Source organism: Rhinoderma darwinii, chromosome 2, assembly GCF_050947455.1.
Source record: "Rhinoderma darwinii isolate aRhiDar2 chromosome 2, aRhiDar2.hap1, whole genome shotgun sequence".
NCBI classification, from domain to species: Eukaryota; Metazoa; Chordata; class Amphibia; order Anura; family Rhinodermatidae; genus Rhinoderma; species Rhinoderma darwinii.
Genome location: NC_134688.1, coordinates 322,818,193 through 322,842,111, shown reverse-complemented (window position 1 = coordinate 322,842,111; position 23,919 = coordinate 322,818,193). Strand labels below are relative to the sequence as shown.

The 23,919-nt window shown below is 43.5% G+C and overlaps 1 protein-coding gene and 1 long non-coding RNA gene across 8 annotated transcripts in view; one reads left to right on the top strand and one right to left on the bottom strand.

Annotated features, from left to right (window-relative positions):
• LOC142743149 (plasma membrane calcium-transporting ATPase 4-like) overlaps positions 1-23,919 on the bottom strand; it is a 358,269-nt gene that overhangs the window by 55,643 nt on the left and 278,707 nt on the right. For all 7 annotated transcript variants that reach the window (XM_075853600.1, XM_075853602.1, XM_075853601.1 and 4 more), the window contains one exon: positions 16,219-16,432. In XM_075853600.1, the coding sequence (XP_075709715.1) occupies positions 16,219-16,432 (214 nt within the window). The remainder of the gene's footprint in view (positions 1-16,218; positions 16,433-23,919) is intronic.
• LOC142743151 (uncharacterized) overlaps positions 1-23,919 on the top strand; it is a 160,079-nt gene that overhangs the window by 131,953 nt on the left and 4,207 nt on the right. The window lies entirely within an intron of this gene.

Below are 23,919 nucleotides of genomic sequence, written 5' to 3'. Positions count from 1 at the left end.
CAACTGGAATGGGTAAACACTAAGGGACCATTTGCAAGACAGACTGGGATAGACTAACAACGCTCAGGCAAGGATCCCGCTGGCCAGCCCAAGACCGCAGTCCAGAAGATACAGACAGAGATGCATGACCTACGCACACGTCAGGATCAACTCCTTGAGTCTGTGAATTCTATCCTGGTCTGCCTGGATCTACTCACTGTTCCAGCCCCGGTTCTTCATCCTGAGGCTGTTGCTGTGCCACTGCCCGTTGCTCCTCCTGTTTGTTCCGGATGCACAGTTCCTTTGCCTCTTCCTCCTCGCTACGACAGTGATCCCACAGCATGCAGAGGATTTCTTAATCAATGCACGGTTCATTTTAGGCTGCGGCCTCATCTCTTCCCCTTCGAGGAGGCCAAAGTGGCGTTTATTATCTCCCTCCTCGTTGGCAAGTCCCTCGCATGGGCGAACCCAATCTTGGAGCAACAAGGACCTGTATCCTCGGACCTAGCCTTCTTTTTGCAGTACTTTCGTGCCTTGCTCGAGGAGCCGGGTCGAACATCCTCTGCCGCAGCCACTCTGTTGACCATTAAGCAAGAGGGCTCCACAGTAGGGGAGTATGCTATCTCCTTCCGTACCCTAGCAGCAGAGCTGGCATGGAACAATGAGGCACTGGTGGCGACCTTCTGGCAGGGACTGTCCTCTCACATCAAGGATGAACTGGCGGCCCGTGACCTTCCTTCTACCTTGGATTCCCTCATCCTGTTAGCCACCCGGGTTGATATGAGAATCCGGGAGTGCACTCAAGAGGTTTGACAGAAGAGCCGGGTCCACAGACCAGCACCCTCGGTCCAGAGACCACTATTGTCTTCCCCTAGTGCGCTACCTGAAGAACCCATGCAGGTAGACAGAGTCCGGTTATCTGAACAGGAGAAGCAGCGCAGACGCTCCTCTGGACTATGTATGTATTGTGGCCTTAAGGGTCATTTTGTGCGCCAATACCCACAGAAACCGGGAAACTCCAGTACCTAGGGTTGGTTGGAGAGGCAACTTTAGGTGGGACGTCTCCAAACGTTAAAACCTCTTCCAGATTATCGATTCCTGTGACCATCGTCTCCAGAGAAACGTCACATCCTTCCTCCGCCTATCTTGACTCTGGAGCGGCTGCTAATTTCATCCAGCAGGATCTAGTGGATCGTTTACGCCTACCCACAGTCCGTCTGGAGAGACCCCTGGCTGTTGCCTCTGAGAATGGTCTACCATTGCCCGATCAGATTATGCTCATCACGGAGCCGTTGACACTACGGGTCGGAGCTCTTCACTCAGAACAGATCACCTTCCTGGTACTATCAATCCTACCCTGCTGGGTCTGCCATGGCTCCGCCTACACGCCCCGGTCCTTGACTGGAATTCCGGAGAGGTTCTTCAATGGGGTTCCAGATGCCATAGCCATTGCCTGTCACAAGTCCGTCCTGTTATGCCCCCTCTGCCTCAATCACTCTCCGGTCTACCATCTCAGTATGCCAGTTTTGAGGATGTCTTCTGCAAATGAGTGCCTGAGACGTTGCCTCCACATCGGAATTATGACTGTCCCATTGAACTTGTTCCTAATGCTTCTCTTCCCCGTGGACGAGTATATCCTCTCTCCTTTCCAATGACTTTATCTAGGTCAGCCTATATCAAGGAGAACTTTGAGAGGGGTTTTATTCGAAAATCTTCCTCCCCAGCTGGGGCAAGCTTCTTCTTCGTTAAGGAGAGATTGATCTCTTCAACCCTGCATTGACTACCGTGGTCTCAACCAGATCACGGTCAAGAACAAAAACCCGCTGCCACTTATATCCGAGCTGGTTGATCACAAACGAGGCTAAATTTTTTCCAAGCTAGATCTGCGGGGGGCTTATAATCTAATCCGGATTCGCCGGGGTGACTAATAGAAGACGACATTTAACACCCGCAATGGGCACTACGAATACTCAGTGATGCCCTTCGGACTGTGTAACGCTCCCGCAGTATTTCAGGAATTTGTCAATGATATTTTCTGAGATCTCTTCTATATGTGTGTTGTAGTTTATCTAGATGATATTTTGATTTTCTCCCCAGATCCGATGACCCATCGGAGGCATGTCCGTCAAGTTCTTCTGCGACTAAGAGAGAATCGCTTATATGCCAAGTTGGAGAAGTGCGTCTTTGAAAAGAAGTCTTTGCCCTTCCTGGGCTACGTCATCACGGTTCAAGGTGTTAAGATGGACCCTGAGAAACCAAAGTCTGTCCTGGAGTGGCCACCACCTCAAGGCCTAAGGGCCATACAACGGTTCCTGGGATTCGCCAATTTCTACCGGCAGTTTATTCCGAACTTTTCATCTCTGACGGCTCTCACCTCTACCCTTACCAAGAAGGGTGTGAACGCCAAAGGTGTGGAATCCAGAGGCAGAGTCCGCATTCATTAGCCTCAAGAAAGCCTTCACTTCAGCTTCGATCCTCCATCACCCTGACGTATCTCGGCAGTTCTCACTGGAAGTGGACGCTTCCTCTGTTGGTGCAGGTGCACTTCTGTTCCAGAGGAGCTCCAAAGGAAAGGCAGTAGTATGTGGTTACTACTCAAGACTTTTTTCTTCTGCTGAGCGAAATTACTCTATTGGAGATCGGGAGCTACTGGCCATCAAATTGGCTCTGGAGGAGTGGAGACATCTAGAAGGCGCAGCTCACCCCATCTTGATCTACACCTACCACAAGAACCTTACCTACCTTCAGTCCGCTCAAAGACTGAATCCTCGTCAAACCAGGTGGTCGCTGTTCTTCACCCGTTTCCAGTTTCTGCTCTACTACCGTCCCGCTGACAAGAATGTAAGGGCCGATGCCCTGTCCAAATCGTTTGAGACGGAAGACACGGTGGAGTCCCTTAAGACTATCATAGACCTGTCCTGCGTTGTCCCTGCTAATCCTCTGCAGATTAGAGACATCCCTCCGTGGAGAACTTTTGTTCGGTTGGCAGACAGGAGAATTCTCCGCTGGGGACACAGTTCTAAACTGGCTGGACACGCTGGTGTCTGTAAAACCCAAGACCTGATTGCTCGTCACTTCTGGTGGCCCATGCTACCTAAAGATGTTCTGGACTTTGTCTCTTCTTGCACGGTGTGTGCATCTAACAAAGTTTCTCACTTCAAGCCTGCCGGCCTGCTTCAACCTCTGCCTGTACGCAATGCCCCTTGGTAGCACATTGCAATGGACTTCGTCACAGACCTTCCACCCTCAGCAGGATGCAACACCATCTGGGTGGTGGTGGACCGGTTCTCTAAGATGGCAGATTTTATGCTGCTGACCGGCCTACCTTCTGCTCCCCGACTGGCGTGTCTCTTCATTCAACACATCTTTCGCTTGCATGGCTTGCCTCTTCACATTGTGTCCGAATGGGGGGGGTTCAGTTTACCTCTAAGTTCTGGAGAGCCCTCTGTAAACTCCTGGATGTGAGTTTGGACTTTTCCTCAGCCTATCACCCCCAGTCCAATGGGCAAGTTGAGAGGATCAACCAGATGATGGAGAATTATCTCCACCACTTCATCTCTTCACAGCACGATAACTAAATACAGCTTCTTCCATGGGCCGAGTTCTCATACAACAACCACACAAGTGAGTTCACCACTTCCACTCCATTTCACATTGTATACAGTCAACATCCTAGAGTCCCTCTTCCTGTGTCGACTTCATCTCAGGTACAGTGAAGGAAATAAGTATTTGATCCCTTGCTGATTTTGCAAGTTTGCCCACTGTCAAGGTCATGAACAGTCTAGAATTTTTAGGCTAGGTTAATTTTACCAGTGAGAGATAGATATATATATATATATATATATATATATATATATATATATATATATATATATAAAAAAAAGAAAGTCGCATAGTCAAAATTATATATATTTGCATTGTGCACAGAGAAATAAGTATTTGATCCCCTACCAACCATTAAGAGTTCAGCCTCCTCCAGACCAGTTACACGCTCCAAATCAACTTGGTGCCTGCATTAAAGACAGCTGTCTTAAATGGTCACCTGTATAAAAGACTCCTATCCACAGACTCAATTAATCAGTCTGACTCTAACCTCTACAACATGGGCAAGACCAAAGAGCTTTCTAAGGATGTCAGGGACAAGATCATAGACCTGCACAAGGCTGGAATGGGCTACAAAACCATAAGTAAGACGCTGGGTGAGAAGGAGACAATTGTTGGTGCAATAGTAAGAAAATGGAAGACGTACAAAATGACTGTCAATCGACATCGATCTGGGGCTCCATGCAAAATCTCACCTCGTGGGGTATCCTTGATCCTGAGGAAGGTGAGAGCTCAGCCGAAAACTACACGGGGGGAACTTGTTAATGATCTCAAGGCAGCTGGGACCACAGTCACCAAGAAAACCATTGGTAACACATTACGCCATAATGGATTAAAATCCTGCAGTGCCCGCAAGGTCTCCCTGCTCAAGAAGGCACATGTACAGGCCCGTCTGAAGTTTGCAAATGAACATCTGGATGATTCTGAGAGTGATTGGGAGAAGGTGCTGTGGTCAGATGAGACTAAAATTGAGCTCTTTGGCATTAACTCAACTCGCCGTGTTTGGAGGAAAAGAAATGCTGCCTATGACCCAAAGAACACCGTCCCCACTGTCAAGCATGGAGGTGGAAACATTATGTTTTGGGGGTGTTTCTCTGCTAAGGGCACAGGACTACTTCACCGCATCAATGGGAGAATGGATGGAGCCATGTACAGTCAAATCCTGAGTGACAACCTCCTTCCCTCCACCAGGACATTAAAAATGGCTCGTGGCTGGGTCTTCCAGCACGACAATGACCCGAAACATACAGCCAAGGCAACAAAGGAGTGGCTCAAAAAGAATCACATTAAAGGTCATGGAGTGGCCTAGCCAGTCTCCAGACCTTAATCCCATCGAAAACTTATGGAGGGAGCTGAAGATCCGAGTTGCCAAGCGACAGCCTCAAAATCTTAATGATTTACAGATGATCTGCAAAGAGGAGTGGGCCAAAATTCCATCTAACATGTGTGCAAACCTCATCATCAACTACAAAAAAGTCTGACTGCTGTTCTTGCCAACAAGGGATTTGCCACCAAGTATTAAGTCTTGTTTGCCAAAGGGATCAAATACTTATTTCTCTGTGCACAATGCAAATAAATATATATAATTTTGACTATGTGATTTTCTGTTTTGCTTTTTTTTTATATAATCCATCTCTCACTGGTAAAATTAACCTAGCCTAAAAATTCTAGACTTTTCATGTCTTTGACAGTTTCCAAACTTACAAAATCAGCAAGGGATCAAATACTTATTTCCTTCACTGTATCCGCTGCTCACTCTGCATATGGGGACTTCCTGCAAATCTGGCAACAGACCCGGTCCTCTATTTTGCTGGCAGTAGATCGCATGAAGCGAAAGGTAGATACTAGGAGAAGAGAGCCGCCTCAGTATCTTCCGGGGACTAAAGTCTGGCTGTCCTCTCGGAACATTCGCTTGAAGGTGCCCTCATACAAGTTTGCTCCCAGGTTCCATGGTCCTTTCGAGATTTTGCAACAAATCAACCCTGTCTCCTATAAACTACGGCTGCCTCCTACCCTCAGAATCCCCAACTCCTTCCATGTGTCCCTCCTGAAACCAGTGGTCCTAAACCGCTTCAGCAAGACTTCTAGTTCCACAGTTGCTCCCAGCGGTCCTTCTGATGTATTCGAGGTAAAGGAGATCCTGGACTGCAAAAGGGTAGGAGGAAGGACTTTCTATTTGGTGGACTGGAGAGGGTTAGGTCCTGAGGACAGGTCCTGGGAGCCAGAAGAGAACCTCAGTGCTCCTGCTCTTATTAAAAAGTTCCTCTCTCGCTCTGGCCCCAAGAAGAGGGGGCGTAAGAGGGGGGATACTGTAGCATCCATGGGCGCGGGCCGTCGGGTTTACTCACCTCCCGACGCCCGCAGCCATGGTTCCGTGGTCCCGATCACCTCCCTAGGAGACGACAGCACTCACTTCCGCGCCGTTCTGCTGTGTCCCGTAGGGTGCGCGCGCACGCTCGTGCCCGGCCTTAAAGGGCCAGCGCGTGCACAAAGGAAATATCATCATCATCAACTGCCATGATTTCCTGGTCTATAAGAAGGCCCCAGACCTTCTGATCCTTGCCTGAGCGTTGTTAGTCTATCCCAGTCTGTCTTGCAAATGGTCCCTTAGTGTTTCCCCGTTCCAGTTGTTACCCATGCCATGTTACCCGTTCCTGTATCCCGTATTGTTCTTGTTCCTGTGCCTACCAGTGTTGGAGTCGTGTCTACTGCACCTGCTGTCGTTTGCCACGTCCAGTGTCTTCTGCCACGTCCAGTGTCTTCTGCTACATTGGATACTTCCCGCCATGTCTGGCGCTACCTGCCGCACCGGCCTCCATCCGTGCTGAAGCCACAGCCACCGCCTGGACTAGTTCAGGTACCCAAGCATTGCTATCTGCTATTGCCTTTCGTGTAGACTGTGACCTGGTCAGCTGCCGCTCCGCTACGGCGGAGCGGCCTAGTGGGTCCACATACCCTGTGACCTTGAGACTTGTATGGGCACCTGCTCAATCTTTTGGGCCTAGAATCCAGAGATTTACTGCCACTCCTGGCATAACTGTGGACAATACAAATTTTGTCCAAATGGATTACTTCCATTTATTTATTACTGACGACATCCTAAATATGATTGTCCACGAAAACGAATTTACATGCCGCTCAGTATATAAGGCAGAAACCTTCATCCACCCATGCCAGAGATTGGACGCCCACCAATTTGCAGGAATTAAAAACATTTTTGGGGCTCACCCTAAATATGGGTAATGTCAAAAAGCCCTCCATTAGGTCTTACTGGTCAACAAGACCCGCCCAAGCCACCCCAGTGTATTCTGCAGTAATGCCCAGGTCTCGTTATGAGACAATAATGAGGTTTCTCCACTTCAATGAAAACGCACAGGCCCCCCCAAGTACCGATGCAAACCGTGATCGGTTGTTCAAAATAAGACCCCTCAATAATTCCCTCAATAATTTATTCCTGCAACTTTACACCCCTGAGCAGAATGTAAGCGTGGACGAATCCCCCCTCAACTTCCATGGAAGACTTAGCTTTCGCCAATATCTACCTTCCAAAAGGGCAAGATATGGCGTTAAGCTTTACAAATGGTGTGAAAGCGGGTCAGGATATATCACTGGCTTCTGGATTTATGAAGGACGGGACCGCACAATATATGTTCCTGGATGCCCCCATGATCTTTCCACCAGCAGTAAGATCATGTGGGAGATAATGCAGCCTCTGCTTCACAAGGGGTACCACCTGTACTGCGATAATTTTTATTCCAGTCTGCCCCTGTTTAGGCATTTGCATGCTGCAAGGACTGGGGTATGTGGTACCATGCGCAATACCCAAATTGGTTTTCAGCAGCAATTAGTGGGGAAGCGCATGGTAAAGGGGGACTCCTGTGCTTATGCATCTGAGAAATTGCTGGCGGTCAAGTACAGGGATCACAAAGATGTGTATGTACTAAGCACGATTCATACCGCAGGAACAGTGGCAGTGAGGGAAAGAGGGGCAACATCGGACAAGCACAAACCAGTAAGCGTTTCCGAATATAAGTACATGGGGGGGTGGATTTAAGCGACCAGGTTTTACAGCCTTATTTAGTAAAATGCAAAACAAAAACCTGGTACAAAAAAGTGGCCATTTATCTGTTACAGGTGGCAGTCCACAATTCAGAGGCAGAGACCCATATCTGGATTTCCAGGAGAAAATAATCGAAGGCCTCATATTTGATGTTCAGGACAGCAGTGAATGCCCCCAGTCTGGGGATGTCACGCGACTGACTGAAAGACATTTCATCACTCGCATTCCCCCAACACCAACTAGAAGCAACCCCCAGAAAAAGTGCCGCATCTGCAGAAAAGACGGGCACCGCAAAGATTCCCGATATTTCTGTCTCTCATAACTAGGCCTGTGCATTGACACGTTTTAAAAAATATCACACTGTTCTGAATTATTCAATTTTAGTTAATTAGTTGAAAATATATTTGCCCTACATTAAATTTTTATTTTTCCCCCGATTTTACTCCAAGGGTGAGGGAGGGAATGGGTGGATGTCATGTTTGCATATTTTCTAAAGTTCATCGCTGGAGATCTCCATTTGCATAGACCTGCAATTTCTTATTTTAGAAAACCCCAAAAAATAAATTCCCATTATACCCCTAGATGAATATTTTGGAATCTCTGCTTCAAGAGCAGATATTTTGGACGTGTTATAGAAACTCTGTTGAGTTTTGTAAAGCCAGCTTTGAAAAAAGGCGATTTGTGAAATAAGCTTCTTCTATCATCCACCCTCCTAAATCTCTATGTGATAAATAAGGCACACATATTTGGTATCCCCATGCACAGGAGAAGTGGCAGAATGTGAAAGGAGATTAATTTTATCCGTGGTCTATACCGTGTGTGAAAAATGCTAGCATATACTGAAATGCTAAAAAATTGCTACATTTTATTTTGTTCCATCTTATTCAAGAAACTTTCAGAAGAAAACTGGACTTTCTAAAAATATGATAAATCCCTTGAGGGGTCTACTTGTGTGAATGAAGTAATTTATGGGGTGATTCTAATGTTTCAGCAGCATTACGCCCCCCAGAAAACAGTATGCTGCTATAAAATCAAATGCAGAATTCCTGGACCTGGACTTCTGCATGGGAGAAGTGGAAGAATGTGAAAAAAGATGAATTTTGTCCGTGGTCCATACTGTGTGTGAAAAATGCTATCATGAACTGACGCAATTGCTAAATTCTTGCATTTATTCCAATTTTGCCCACTTTAGAGAAAAAAATAAAATTATATATACTGACAAATGCCACTAAAACAAAGCCCTATCTGTCCTTTAAAAAGAGTGTAAAATTCAAAGATGAACTTTATTCACCTGCAGAGTTATAGTCATCTAAAGAAGCGCATAGCAAAATTTTGAAATTTGTTCTGGTAATTTAGCTGTAAAACAGCCTAGTCCTTAACCGGTTAAATAAGCCCAATTTCAAAAATTATTTTTAATACCGAAATGTAGGCCTACTGAAAAGTATGTTCAGTATATGCACAGAATACTTTGTCGGGCTCCTTTTGCATGAATTAATGCATCAATGCAGCGTGGCATGGAGGCGATCAGCCAGTGGCACTGCTGAGGTGTTGTGGAAGCCCAGGTTGCTTTGATAGCGGTCTTCAGCTGGTCTGCATGGTTGGGTCTGGTGTCTCATCTTCCTCTTGACAATACCCCATAGATTCTCTATGGGGTTTAGGTCAGACGAGCTTGCTGGCCAATCAAGAACATTGATACTGTGGTTATTTAACGAGGCATTGGTACTTTTCGCAGTGTGGGCAGGTGCCAATTCCTGCTGGAAAATTAAATAAGCATCTCCATAAAGCTTGTCAGCAGAGGGAAGCATGAAGTGATCTAAAATTTCCTGGTAGACGGCTGCGTTGACTCTGGACATGATATAACACAGTGGACCAACACTGTTGCTCAGTGGTCTAAAGTATTGTTTTCAAAAATAAATAAAAGTAAATTTTGCATTTCATTTGGAAATCAAGTTCCCAGAGTCTGGAGGAAGAGTGGAGAGGCAATAAATCCAAGTTGCTTGCGGTCCAGTGTGAAGTTTCCAGTCAGTGATTGTTTGGGGAGCCATGTCATCTGCTGGTATTGGTCCACTGTGTTTGAATTACACAGCTAAGCAAAAAGGTCTGCAGGCTAAATGTCCACAAAAACGGGGGGGGGGGGGGGAACAAATAATTTGTATATAAAAAGTAGCAAAAAAATAAAAAAGCCGTTATCGGAGTCCCCAATGAATTTAATGAGAAAGGGATTTTACGGGGAGTACAAAGATCCTATTTTCTCCTTGACACCATTGGGGGACACTGCACCATGGGACATCCTAAAGCAGCCTCAGAGGGTGGGAAAGAAAAATGAAAGCATATAGCCATGTGACCCAACTAACGCACAGCTGCCTGCAGCATCTTGCGTCCCAGTCTGGCATCTGTGGAGACAAAAAAATGGATCTGGTACAATTTTGTGACGTGTGCAAGGAAGCCCAGGTAGAAGCCTTGCAGACCTGACTGAAGCTTGATGCTGTACCGCCCAAGAGGTATTAACAGCCCTAGTGGTATAGGCAGTTTCCCGAACTGAAGTAAACCTTATCATTGGAGCCATAGGCTTCTGAAAGACCAGATCCAACGAGCAACGCTGGTCATGGACGCTGCAAATACATTGTGCGGCCCTTCAGCAAGAATTAAAAGTGAATCTGAGCGCGAAACGACAATCGTTCAAGTGAACAATATGAACTGGAAAAATTTGACTAAGTGAATAGTATTTATTATTGTCGTATTGTTTATCATTTTTACGTTCTTATAATTTTAGCTATTATTTTTACTTAAATTGAGTAACATAGCATCTTTAGCATTGTCTGAATTAGGCTGTATTCACACGGGACAGAAATGCTATTTATTGTCCATGTGGAAAATCCACCATGTGCATGAGATTTGAATCTCATTAACATGCTGCTGAACAGAAATAAGAACATGCTGCATTTTTTTTTAAAAACCGAAGCATGCGCATTCTGTTCTGGATGTTCACTGCGGATTTCAGCCTAAAAGGGGTGAAATTCGCAGAAAAATATGCACATAAAACGTGAGTATTTTGCTGCAAAGACTTACTCGTTCAGAGGGACCGTGGGCTCTTAAAACCTTAGTTTAACAGCCACGGGGGGATAATGTAGCCACCAAAGTGTTTCCGTAAGCAGATTGATCAGGTTGGAGTACAAGGCCTGGCGGGGGCCACTCAAGCACCACCAGGATTGAAGGAACTCCCTCCTAAATTTCTTAAGCCCTCTATGAAAGAGTGGAAAGGGAGGAAAGATACCCTCCCAAGGAATGAACAGGGCAACAAATGTGATGGAACTGGGATCCTGCACCCCCGTCCATGTGGGTAGAGAAAACTTGTGTTGAGACAAAACACAAAGAGATCAATGTCTGTGTGAAGAGACCACCTTCACGGATCCAGTCTTTCCTGACTGCGGCCCAATTGTCCACTCCCGGTATGTTGACTGCAGACAGCGCGGGCACATGGCACTCCACCCGGATACGCTGGAAACCGTTGAGATGAGGAGCCACGTAAAGGGAAGAAAGGACCATCCCAGCGGGATGGATGGCGAGGTCTCCCACCAGCGCAACACCTAATGAATCTGAGCGGGCAGGAGAATCAACTTGTCCAGAGAATCCTAGGACTTGTCCCAGCACTTGAGTGTAATCGCGCTTATAGAACGGTCACGAAGGTTGAAACCCCCATGGAAAAGCGGATAAAAGAGTGTGTTCTAGCGAAGGAGAGCTACCTCGGCTCGAATGGCTTTGATCTTTTACACCGGGACCTTTGCTGTTCTGGTGTTGAAAACCATCCACAGAATTTCCATGCGCAGAGTTGGGACAATATATTTATATTCTTTCTGATCCACATGAATCTCTTCAATGTGTCCAGGGTAATGTTGGGACTGGAAGAGTGTTCATCCCTGGGTGAGGCCTTCTCCTAAGGTCCATCCGGTAAGGGCTGACAGTGACCTTTGTGAAGACCATTGGACCCAAAAGGAAGGAAGACAAATTGGAGATGTTAAAAATAGACTATGAAATGAGAAAAACATTGATGGGCCCATTCGATAGTGATATGGAGGTATGCATCACAAATGACCTCTGGGAGGAAGAGTTAGGAAAGAACCAGAAGGGAACTCTTTCTACCAGTAGCCGCAGAAAAAATGTAAAACAAACGTTTACCAAAAAGTTTGCCTCCAGAAAAGGGAAAGTCAAAAAGAGCTTTTTTGAAAGCCTGATCGGCCAGCCAAGCATCAGATAGCTATTAAATTGCCCGATGCACAAGCACTGAAACAGGCTCACTCAAGGGAGGCCTCTTTAAAAGAATATAGAAGCGTGAATACCCTGAGAAGCGAGATCAGCTATATCCTCCTGTGGTACTTCTTCCAGGATACTGCAGTGCAGTCTATTTATTTTTTTTGTGCACCACCTTAGTGAAATGCTACCCCACACCATAAATATATATAGCTATTAGCTATATATCCTATATACAAGAGATTCTAAGGAAGTTACTGAAGGGGTGGGGGGGGGGGGGGAAACAGGGGGGTGTTGTCATAGGTTCATGAAAAACCGATTACCGGTATCTTTTACAATTTCACCTATGACAGCACCTTAGTTTTTAGAGTGGGACTACCGCTTGTAGAACTTTCCTACCAAAAGCCAAGTCAGTGGCTGAATGCAACTGTAACCTATAATGCCTAATAAAGGTTTGGGGTGAACTCCATGTAGCCGCCTTGCAAATCTGGTCTTAAGATGTGTTGGCTCTTTCTGCCCAAGAAGTAGATACTGCTCTAGTGGAATGAACTCCAAAGAATTCTGGGGGATTAATGTTCTGGCCCATGTAGGCTAAGTGCATAGCCTGTTTAATCCACCATGCTATTGTCAGTCTGCTAGCTGCTGAACATTTATTTGGACCCTGGAACTGAATAAAGAAATTCTCTGAAGACCTTTAGTCCTTTGTGACCTCTAGGTAGTGGACTAAACACCTTCTCACGTCTAAATAATTAAACTCCTGCTCCTTTAGATTTTTTGGGAAGTCACAGGAGGAGGGAAGAATAATTTTCTGGTCTTGATGAAATGGGGAAATTACCTTTGGCAAAGAAACCTGGTAAGGTCTTCATAATTACCCTATCCTCCAACACCAAAGTGTAAGGAGGGAAGGCCTAGAGGGCTTGAATTTCACTTATTCTCCGGGCAGTAGTAGCTGCTAGTAAAAAGGTCATCTTAACAGTGAGAGCCTTTATGGACAGGGAGTCTAAAGGTTTAAAGGATATTCCCATAATAGCAGTAAGAACTAAGTTTAAGTCCCAGGTTGGGACTTAAGGTCTTATTTGAGGTCTTATCCTGGAGGATGCAATCAGGAACCTTCTAATCCAGGGGCGTTCTGCTTACCTGGAATCATAGAAGGGGTTTAGAGCAGAAATCTGTACCTTTAATGTACTAGGCTTGAGGTTCTTGTCTAGCCCTGCCTGGAGAAAGTCTAATATCAGGCGTATATCTGGATCTGTTAATGGATCTATATCAATTCCTGTAAAGGTAAGAAAGGCTTTCCAGACCCTTAAATATATTTTAGAGGTAACCCGTTTCCTACTTGCCATTAAATGGTTGCCGACACAGGACGAGAATGCTCGTCCTGAGCGGCGGGTATATCGCGCATTAGGACGAGCATTCTCGTCCTGTGTGACAGCCAGTGTCTGCGCATGATCGAGAGCGGGGCAACGGTAGTAATACACAGCCATGGGCCCGCTCTAACAGCGGAGAGAAGAGAAACATCCTCTCTCTGCCGTTAACCCCTTGAATGCCGCAATAAAAGCTGATCGTGGCATTCAAGGAGGGGGACTGCATTTTGATCGTGTCACAGAAAATAACTGACGCGATCAAAGCCCATAATTTGTATGGCCAGACAGCCCAGGGTCCATTGAAGGACCCCAGGGCTGTCTTACCATATTTCCTGTTGTTAGGGCATATTGAGGTCTGCCCTAACAACTGCCCGTGTACTATCAGTACACAGGCTAATGTACTGGCATATAGGTATATGCCAGTGCATTAAAGTTAAAAAAATAAAATCAAAAATCCCTTTATGGGATTAAAAAGAAAATAAATGTTAAATTAATGTAAAAAAATAATTAATGATCAATAAATAAAAAAAATGTAAAAAAAAATACACAGAATTACACATTCAATAATATAGACATATTTTGTATCGCCACCACCATAACCTGTATAACAAATGTATAACATTATTTATGATGATCAGTGTATGGTGTAAAAAAAATATTAAAACTGCAGCGGAACTTTTTTTCTGAATTTTCGCCAAAATAAAAATTAATATCAATTAAACTATAATATACTTGTACCACAAAATGGTACCTACATAAAGTACAACTCGTCCCGCAAAAAACAGTCTTATACAACTACGTTGTACAAAATATAAAGAAGTTATGAGCGTCAGGATGCAAAGAGGGAAATATAAAAAAATTGGGGATGACAGATTCTGAAATCTCTTTTTCTGGGGATCATCCTCTCTGTCTCCATGCTGTAAGATGCAGCCTGGTGATGTCGAGATGAACTACTGGGCCCTGGGACAGGAGATCTGGTCTGTCTGGAAGAATCCATAGTTAGCCTAAAAGGACAGCTTCCTCAACCATTAGAAACATGATCTTTTTTTTGCCAAAACGGAGCGATTAAGATGACCGAGGCCCTGTCTTCTCTGATATTTTTTAAAACTCTAGGAAGTAGACAAAGGGGAGGGGGAGGCATAACCCTGTTCCTAACTAACACTGGGAGAGAGCACCTACTGCTACTGGATATTCTCTGGGGCCTAGGGAGAAGAGTCTGGGCACTTTCTTGTTCTCCCTGGTAGCGAAAAGATCTATGGAAGCATTCCCCCACCTGTCCACAATCATCCGGAAGACTTCCTGGTTTAGGGACCATTCTGATTGCAGCAACTGTCTTCTGCTCAAAAAGTCTACCCGATTGTCCCTTCACCTTAGATGGACAGCTGAAAGGGACAATACATGCGGCTCAACTAGGGAAAAAAAAATCTATGTGGCTAAATTCATCAGATGTCCTGATCTTGTGCCCCCCTGATGATTTATGTATGCCACTGTTGTCGTGTTGCCTGAAAGAATCTTTGCCCTTTTTCCTGAAAGTATATGAATGGTGCCTTTTATTGCCTGAAGTACTGCCTCCAGCTCCCTGTAATTGGAAGATTTTATGGAGGTTTGAGGATTCCACTGACCCTTAAGGTAGAAGGAATCGCCATGGGCTCCCCACCCCCAAGGACTTGCATCTGTTGTACTGTTCAGGGTTGGAAACATTTCCCATGAAACACCCCTCCTGAGATTTTCTACCTTCATCCACCACCTGAAAGAGTCTGGCTACCGAGGAAAGGTGTAGGGAGTGATCTAGGGAGAATTTGCTCTTGTCCCACTTCTCCAATATGTCCCTCTGTAGAGGTCTGGACCTGAATTGTACCCATTATGGCTGGGATACAGGTTAGAAGTCCTAGGACAAACATAGCCCTTCTGAAGGCAGTTAAATGATCCAAAAAGAGGTCCGAGACCCTCTCTATAAAAGGCTGGATCTTTCCCTGAGGGAGAAAAGACATTTGCTTGGATGAGTCTAAGAGGATTCCCAAAAAATACTTCTAGTAAAGAGGCTCTGTCAACAGTTTATAACTACCATTATATTCTACCTAATCAAATAGGCACTTTAATGTAGATAAATAATGTTTTTTTTAAATGTTTATTTTTGACAAAGTTATGAGCATTTTAAGTGTTATGCAAATTTGTTCTTAATGCCCAAGTGGGCATATTTTTACTTTTCAACCAAGTGGGCGTTGTAAAGAGAAGTGTATGACGCTGACCAATCAGCGTCATACACATCTCTTCATTCATGTTAAGCTGTACTCACAGCACTGCGTGATCTCGCGAGATCATGCTGTGCTGTCACTTACTCCCACATTAACTTTACCGGAGTGTCGGGAGAATGAAAAGACATCGGCTCCTGGCTGCATTTTTAGAACACTATTAAAGCTTTGTTAAAACAAAACTTAAGGCTACATATACATGTTGCGAAATTTGGCGCACAAAATTTGCATCTACCGCAGGTAAATGCAGGTAATTCCGCAGGTAAAAACCGCACCGGATAGTGTGGGCTTTTTACATTTTGATGCGGAAATAGCAGCGGTTTTATTCTGCGGATTTTAGTGCTTTTTTTTATATTTTATAAAATTTGTCAGATACAATTTGCAAGCGGAAATGCAAGATAAATTGACATGCTGCGGATTTTAAAATACGCATTGCTGGTCAGTTTACGTGCGGGAAAAATTCCACAATTTGTAGATGAGATTACTTAAAATCTCATTTATTTTGCTGGTACTGTACTACGTTGCGGCTTTGCAGCAGAAAAAAGTGTGCACAGCAAATCCGCACGTATTACGCATCGTGTAACGTTTGGCCTAATGAAATTATGTTTTACATGTACTGATCTGTAATAACAGCATTCTATTGTTAACTCTGCAATATTACAGCAGAACAAATAAATAGAAGTCCGTTCTGTAAATGGAACACAATGCTGACCTGCAAAGAGCAGAGTAAAGATTATAGTCAATTGATAGATAGCATGTCCCAAAATGTTTTTCATCATAGTACGTGAGATGAGTGGCTTGTTACGACCATAAGGTTTACGCAGAAGTAGGGATTCTGTGGGAGGCTCAGTGGCAAGTGCAAGGGATGCAAATGTATCCATGATCAAGTTAACCCAAAGCATCTGCACAGCTTTTAGTGGAGAGTCCTGCAAAATAAAAAAATCCAATTAATGTAAGAAAGCATAAGACTACATTCACACCACAGTGGAAAAACAAAAGGTAATTAACCCCTTCCCGCACCTTTACGTAACTGCACGTCAATGTGTGCAGTAAGTTTGCGCACCTTGACGTGCAGTTACGTCTGTGCTTTGACAGTTAACCGCCGCGCGGCGCTTCACGGCAGCTAACTGTGCAGGGTGTCTGCCCTGCATTCTCCGTTGCCGATCAGCGGCCCATCACCGCTGATTTAGTCAGTTAACCCCTTCGATGCGGCGGTCGATTCCGATAGCCACGAAGGATTTTAGCGCCGATCGGCAGCCCCCACGTGAAATCACGCGAGAAAATGGCTTCCGGGCTGCCATGTACAGAAGCCTACGAGGACCAGCCGGAGGGTGGTCGTCGTAGGCTTCCTGTCAGTGTGACTGTTACGTCACAATGACAGTTAGACTACATTACACTACGTAGGTAGTGTAATGTACTCTAGCAGCGATCAAAGCTGCAAGTCTAAGTGTCCCCTAGTGGGACAAGTGAAAAAAGAATAAAAATGTTTTAAAAAAAGTGTAAAAATAAAAGTTATAAGTGACATAAACAAGAACTGCTTTTTTTCCCTATAATAACTCTTTTATTATAGGAAAAAAATGAACACGTAAAAAAAAAGTACACATGTTGGGTATCACCGCGTTCGTAAACGACCCCAGCTATAAAACTATAATATTATTTTTCCTGCACGGTGAAAACTGCAAAAAAAATAAACGAAAAACAATGCGAGAATCACTATTTTTTGGTCACCACGCCTCCCAAAATATACAATAAAAAGTGATCAAAAAGTCGCACGTACGCCAAAATAGTACCGATACAAACTACAACCCGTCCCGCGAAAGACAAGCCCTTACACAGCTTTTTTGACTGAAAAGTAAAAAAATTACGGCTCTCAGAATACGGCGACACAAAAAATAATTTATTTTCTAAATAAGTGATTTTATTGCGCAAACGCTGCAAAACATAAAAAAAACTATATACATATGGTATCGCCGTAATCGTACCGACCCGCAGAATAAAATATAATGGGTCATTTATAGCCCAGGGTAAACTACGTAAAAAATAAATAAAAATCATTGTCAGAATTGATGGTTTTTGGTCACCTTCCTTGCCGAAAAATGTAATAAAAAGTGATCAAAAAAAATCGTATGTACCCCAAAATGGTACCAATGAAAATTACAGATTGTTCCGCAACAAATAAGCCCTCACGCAGCTCCGGTGGTGAAAAAATAAAAAAAAGTTCCGGCTAACAGATTATGGCGATGCAAAATGTGCAGTGTTCCAAAAGCGGATAAGATTAGGCACCATTTATCAGTGCGACACCGGCCACAGATCTGCGGATTATTATTTATTTACCCCATTATTATACCCTCTTATTATGCTCCTGATGTTCTCTGCCCAGCCTACATATGCCCCCACATTATAAACTGAAATGCCAGCAAAACGCCAAACAGAACAACTGCCAAGCTAAATCTGTGCTCCAAAAGCCAAATGCCGATCCCTCCCTTCTGAGCCCTACAGCGTGCCTAAACAGGCGTTTACGTCCACCGATATGGCATCGCCATACCCAGGAGAACCCGGTTAATATTTTATGAGGTATTTGTGCCACAAACTGGGCACAACATATAGTGCGCTAAAATGGCACATCAGTGGAAAATTTTAATTTTCACTCTGCGCCATCTGCTGCGCATTAAACCCTTCGTGCACCACGACTTAATAGAATGTCGTGTTGTGGGGGTGATGTATGGAGCGTCTCACACGCTGAGCCCGCACCATACGCTGCGGGTGTCAGCTGTGTATTGCAGCTGATACCCGGGACTAACTAACTGACAGAAACAGCGATCACGCTGTTACAGGAGCCTGTAAAAATAACAATATAGTGTATTCAATATAGTGTATTCTACCAGTGATCTAACGATCGCTGGTTCAAGTCTCCTAGGGGGACTAATAAAATATGTAAAAACAAAAGTAAATAGTTATTATTAGGGTATGTTCACACACACACACACTAATTACGGACGTAATTCGGGCGTTTTTCCCCTCGAATTACGTCCGAAAAATGCGGCTTGAAAGCGTTGACAAATATCTGCCCATTGAAAGCAATGGGCTGACGCTTGTCTGTTCACACGAGGCGTATATTTACGCGTCGCTGTCAAAAGACGGCGCATAAATAGACGCCCGCGTCAAAGAAGTGACCTGTCACTTCTTGGGGCGTAATTGGAGCCGTTATTCATTGACTCCAATGAAAAGCAGCGCCAATTACGTCCGTAATGGACGCGGCGTTCAAGCGCCTGCACATGCCATTACGGCTGAAATTACGGGGATGTTTTCTCCTGAAAACATCCCCGTAATTTCGGCGGTTACGGACGCAGCCGTGTGAACATACCCTTAGTGGAAAAATTTAAATAAATATTTAAAGTTCAAAAAGAAACCCTTTTCACATTTTTTCTCTAAAGTAATGTAAAAAAATAAAAAAAATACACAAAATTGGTATCGCTGCGTCCGTAAAAGTCCAAGCTATTACAATATACCATTATTCAACTCTCACGGTGAACGCCGTTAAAAATAAAGAAATTTAAACGGCAAAATCACAGTTTTTTGGTCACCTTGGCTCTACCAAAAAATGTAATAAAAAGTGCTCAAAAAGTCTTATGTACCAAAAAATTATACCAATAAAAACTACAGCTCGTCCCACAAAAAATAAGCCCTCACACCACTCTATTGACAGAAAAATAAAAAAGTTGTGGCTCTCGGAAAGCGGGGAAGAAACACGAAAAAGAAAAAAGCAAAACATGGATCGGAAAGGGTTAATTACTTTCTAATGAAAAAACATTTATGACCACATGTGAGGTATAGCCGTACTCGGGAGAAATTGCTTTACAAATGTTGGGGTGCATTTTCTCCTTTATCCTTTGTGGAATTGAAAAACGTCAACATTTTAGTGGAAATAATGTTGATATTAATTTTCACGGCCTAATTCTAATAAATTCTGCAAAAGACGTGTGGGGCCTAAATGCTCACTATACCCCTAGATAGATTCCTTAAGTGGTGTAGTTTCCCAAATGGTGTTACTTTTGGGAGGCTTCCACTGTTTCGCTTTTCAGTGGCTTTGCAAATTCGACATGACACCCAAAAACTATTCCAGCTAAATTTAAGCTCCAAAAGCCAAATAGCGCTCCTTCCCTTTAGGCCCTGGTGTGGGTCCAAACAGCAGTTTATTACCACATATGGGAAATTTACATAATCAGGAGAAATTGTTTTACAAATGTTGGTGTGCTTTTTCTCCTTTATTCCTTGTAAAATTTAATTTTCTTACAGAAAAAAAGTAGATTTTTACAATTACAGACTAAGTCCAATGAATTCAGCAAAACAACTGTGGGGTCAAAATGCTAGAAAAATTCTTTGAGGGGTGTAGTTTCCAAAATGGGGTCACTTTTGGGGGGTTTCCGCTGTTTTCATCCCTCCAGTGCATTGCAAACGCGACACGGCACTGAAAACTATTCCAGCAAAATCAGAAATCTAAAATCCAAATGGTGCTCCTTCTCTTCTGAGGCCTGCTGTGGGTCCAAACAGCAGTTTATTACCACATATGGGGTATTACTATAATCGGAATAAATTGCTTTACATATGTTGGGGTGCTTTTCTACTTTTATTCCTTGTAAAAATATTACATTTCTAAGTTTTTTCACAAAAAAAGTAGATTTTCATCTTCACATATTAATTCAAATAAATTTAGAAAAAAAACTGTGGGTTCAAAATGCTAACTATACCCATAGATAAATTCCTTGAGGGGTATAGTTTCCAAAATGGGGTCACTTTTGGGGGGTCTTTACTGTTTTGGTACAACAAGACCTATTCAAACCTGACATTGTGCCTAAAATATATTCTAGAAAAAGGAGGCCCCAAAATCCACTAGGTGGTCCTTTGCTTCTGAGGCCTGTGTTTCAGTCCATTACCGCACTAGGACCACATGTGGGATATTTCTAAAAACTGCAGAATCTGGGCAATAAATATTGAGTTGCATTTTTTGGGTAAAACCTTCTGTGGTACAGAAAAAATGTATTACAAATGAATTTTCGAAAAAAATAAATTAAATTTGTACATTTCACATCTAGTTTGCTTTAATTCCTGTGAAACGCCTAAAGGGTTAAAACACTTTCTGAATGCTGTTTTGAATACTTTGAGGGGTGGCGTTTTCAAAATGGTGTGATTTATGGGGACTTTCTAATATATAAGGCCCTCAAAGCCACTTCAGATCTTAACTGGTCCCTGAAAAAATAGGCTTTTGAAATTTTCTTGAAAATATGAGAAATTGCTGCTAAAGTTCTAAGCCTTGTAACGTCCTAGAAAAAGAAAATAATATTCAAAAAACGATGCAAACATAAAGTAGACATATGGGAAATATAAACTAGTGAGTATTTTGTGCGGTACTACTATCTGTCTTACAAGCAAATAAATTTAAAATTTAGAAAAATGCAAATTTTTGCTAATTTTCTCTAAATCGTGGTGTTTTTTACAAATAAATATTGAATTTATCGACCAAATTTTTTCCCTAACATAAAGTACAATATGTCACGAGAAAACAATCTCAGAATCACTTGGATAGGTAAAAGCATTCCGGAGTTATTACCACATAAAGGGACACATGTCATATTTAAAAAATCGGCTTCGTCCTGAAGGCCAAAACAGGCTCAGTCCTGAAGGGGTTAAAAACTGATCAACTGTTAGTTTTTATGGCTGTTTTGCATCAGTGTGTCCCCAAATTTTAATCCATTTCCAAAACGTCTGTTGTTTTTTTTTGTTCAAACCCCCTGAAAACACCACAGTGCATATGTAGATAGTGCCACAATGCCCACTGCAGATAGCGCCCCACATAAATCATGCCAGTGCCCACATATAAAGTCTAACAAACAGTTATGGCGCCAGTGTCAGCTCTAGATAGTCTCCAAAAAGTGCCACACCCCCTGTAAATAGTGCCACACCCCCCCACCCTGTAGTTAACGCCACCCCCCACCCTGTTGTTAATGCCGCACACAACCCACCGGGTAGATTGCGCTACACCACCCCTATAAATAGCGCTATTGGGGCTCCCAACTAGGAGCAGAATTCACAGCCAGAGGACTGTCGACGCTCTGGCCGGTGATTCCGCTCCTGGAGGAGCCCTTGGCGTCACTGTCCATATATGGTCAGCGCTCTGGCTGGGGATTCCGCCGCTAGAGGGAGCCCAATGGCGCTATATACAGGGGGGGGGGGGGCTGTGGCGCCATCTACAGAGAAGCGTGTGTGGGCATTCCCAAGACAGGAATACCCAGCTGGAGAGTTTGGGATGCTTTGGCTGGGGATTCTATAGTTTGTGACATCAGGGGCTTCCCTGGGCTCAGCGCTTAAAGTAGCGATGTGCCCTGGTAGTCCTCTTGAGCAGAATCAGTTTTTAACAGCCGTCAAGGATTGATTCCTGAAAAACAGCCATTAAAAACGAATCCATTAAGTCCTATAAGGGTCATCGGACCGTGAAAACAGCCAAATATAGGACACGCCCTATTTTTGACGGCCAGTATTCACAGGCTGTTAAAAAATACGGCTGTGTGAATACACCCATAGAACTTCATTGTTCTGAAATCGGCCATCACATGGCCGTTTTTCACTGTCGTGTGAATGTGGTGTAAGGAGCCAGACACTATTACTTACAAAAGAAGATGAAGGTGATGATTGTCTTCTCACAGGAGACACATTTTAAAAAGAACGTGTCATGAATTTTTTTTTTTTTTTTTATCATATTGATTTTAGTATGATATGAACATAAATTGTATTTATTTGTGTTCTTGTGTTCTACTTTTTACTTTTTTCTTACTTTTACTTCTCTATGGGGCTGCCATTTTTTTTTCATCTCTGTATGTGTCGATTAACGACACATACAGAGATGGAATACGGCACATACATCCCCATAGAGAATGCGAACAGGAGCCGTTCCATTCTCTGCAGCATACGCCGTCTGTGTGGGAAGGGCGCATGCGCCGCTGCCACACAGACCAAAACGAAGCTCGTTAGCAGAGCGAAATCCGGCGCCATTTTCATGTAGACTGGAAGCCGCTGCCGGACTGTTAGATGACGACTTCCGGCCGCGGCTTCCGGCTATATGTTCAAGGAAGCGAAGACTCAAGGAATAGGAGCGGAGGAGGCAGCAGCGGCAGGAGCAGGTAATTTATGTTCGTGTATGTGATGTGTGTATTATGTTCGTGTTATACTGTCTGCTTAGCACTGTATCTAATCCTCTTACACTGTGCAGTCGCTCAGAAAATGGCAGCACACAGTGTAGGAGGTTTGAAGATTCAAACCCGTCCTTCTCCTGGCACTAGCCAGAATAAGGGAGAGGGGATTGTGTGAGGATACTAGAGCGAGTGTGTTTACACCAAATTTGCAGCATAAAGCAATGAGGTTGCTTTACCACATTGACCATGCTGCAATTTTGGGAACTGCTCCCTCTAGTGACCAGCACATGGAAATGTTATAAATTAGAATCTAATTTATAATATTTCCTGACTTGTGAAAAAATGTAAAACAAAGTGTAATCACTTAAATAATAATGATTAACTAAAAGAAAAAATAATAAATAATTCTAGCGACACATTCCCTTTAACCCCTTAAGGACGCAGCCTAGTTTTGGCCTTAAGGCTCAGAGCCCATTTTTCAAATCGGACATATTTCACTTTATGTGGTAATAACGTCGGAATGCTTAAACCTATCCAAGCGATTCTGAGATTGTTTTCTCATGACACATTGGGCTTCATGTTCGTGGTAACATTTGGTCGATATATTCAGTGTTTATTGGTGAAAAATTGCAAAATCTAGAGAAAATTTGGAAAAAATAGAATTTTTCAGAATTTAAATGCATCTGCTTGTAAAACAGGCGGTTATACCACCCAAAATAGTTACTAGTTCACATTTCCCATATGTCTACTTTAGATTGCCATCGTTTTTTGAACATTCTTTTATTTTTCCTGGACGTTACAAGGCTTAGAACATAAACAGCAATTTCTCATATTTTTAAGAAAATTTCAAAAGCCTTTTTTTTAAGGTACCTCTTCAGTTCTGAAGTGGCTTTGAGGGGTCTATGTATTAGAAACCCTGATAAAACACCCCATTTTAAAAACTAGACCCCTCAAAGTATTCAAAACAGCATTTCGAAAGTTTTTTTTAACCCTTCAGGCATTTCACAGGAATTAAAGCAAAGTGGAGGTGAAATTTGCAAATGTCATTTTTCTTGCTGAATTTCAATTTTATTCAATTTTTTTTCTGTAACACAGAAGGTTTTACCAGAGAAACACTACTAAATATGTATTGTCCAGATTCTGCAGTTTTTAGAAATGTCCCACATGTGGCTCTACTGCGCTCGTGGACTAAAACACTAGCCCTAGAAGCAAAGAAGCACCTAGTG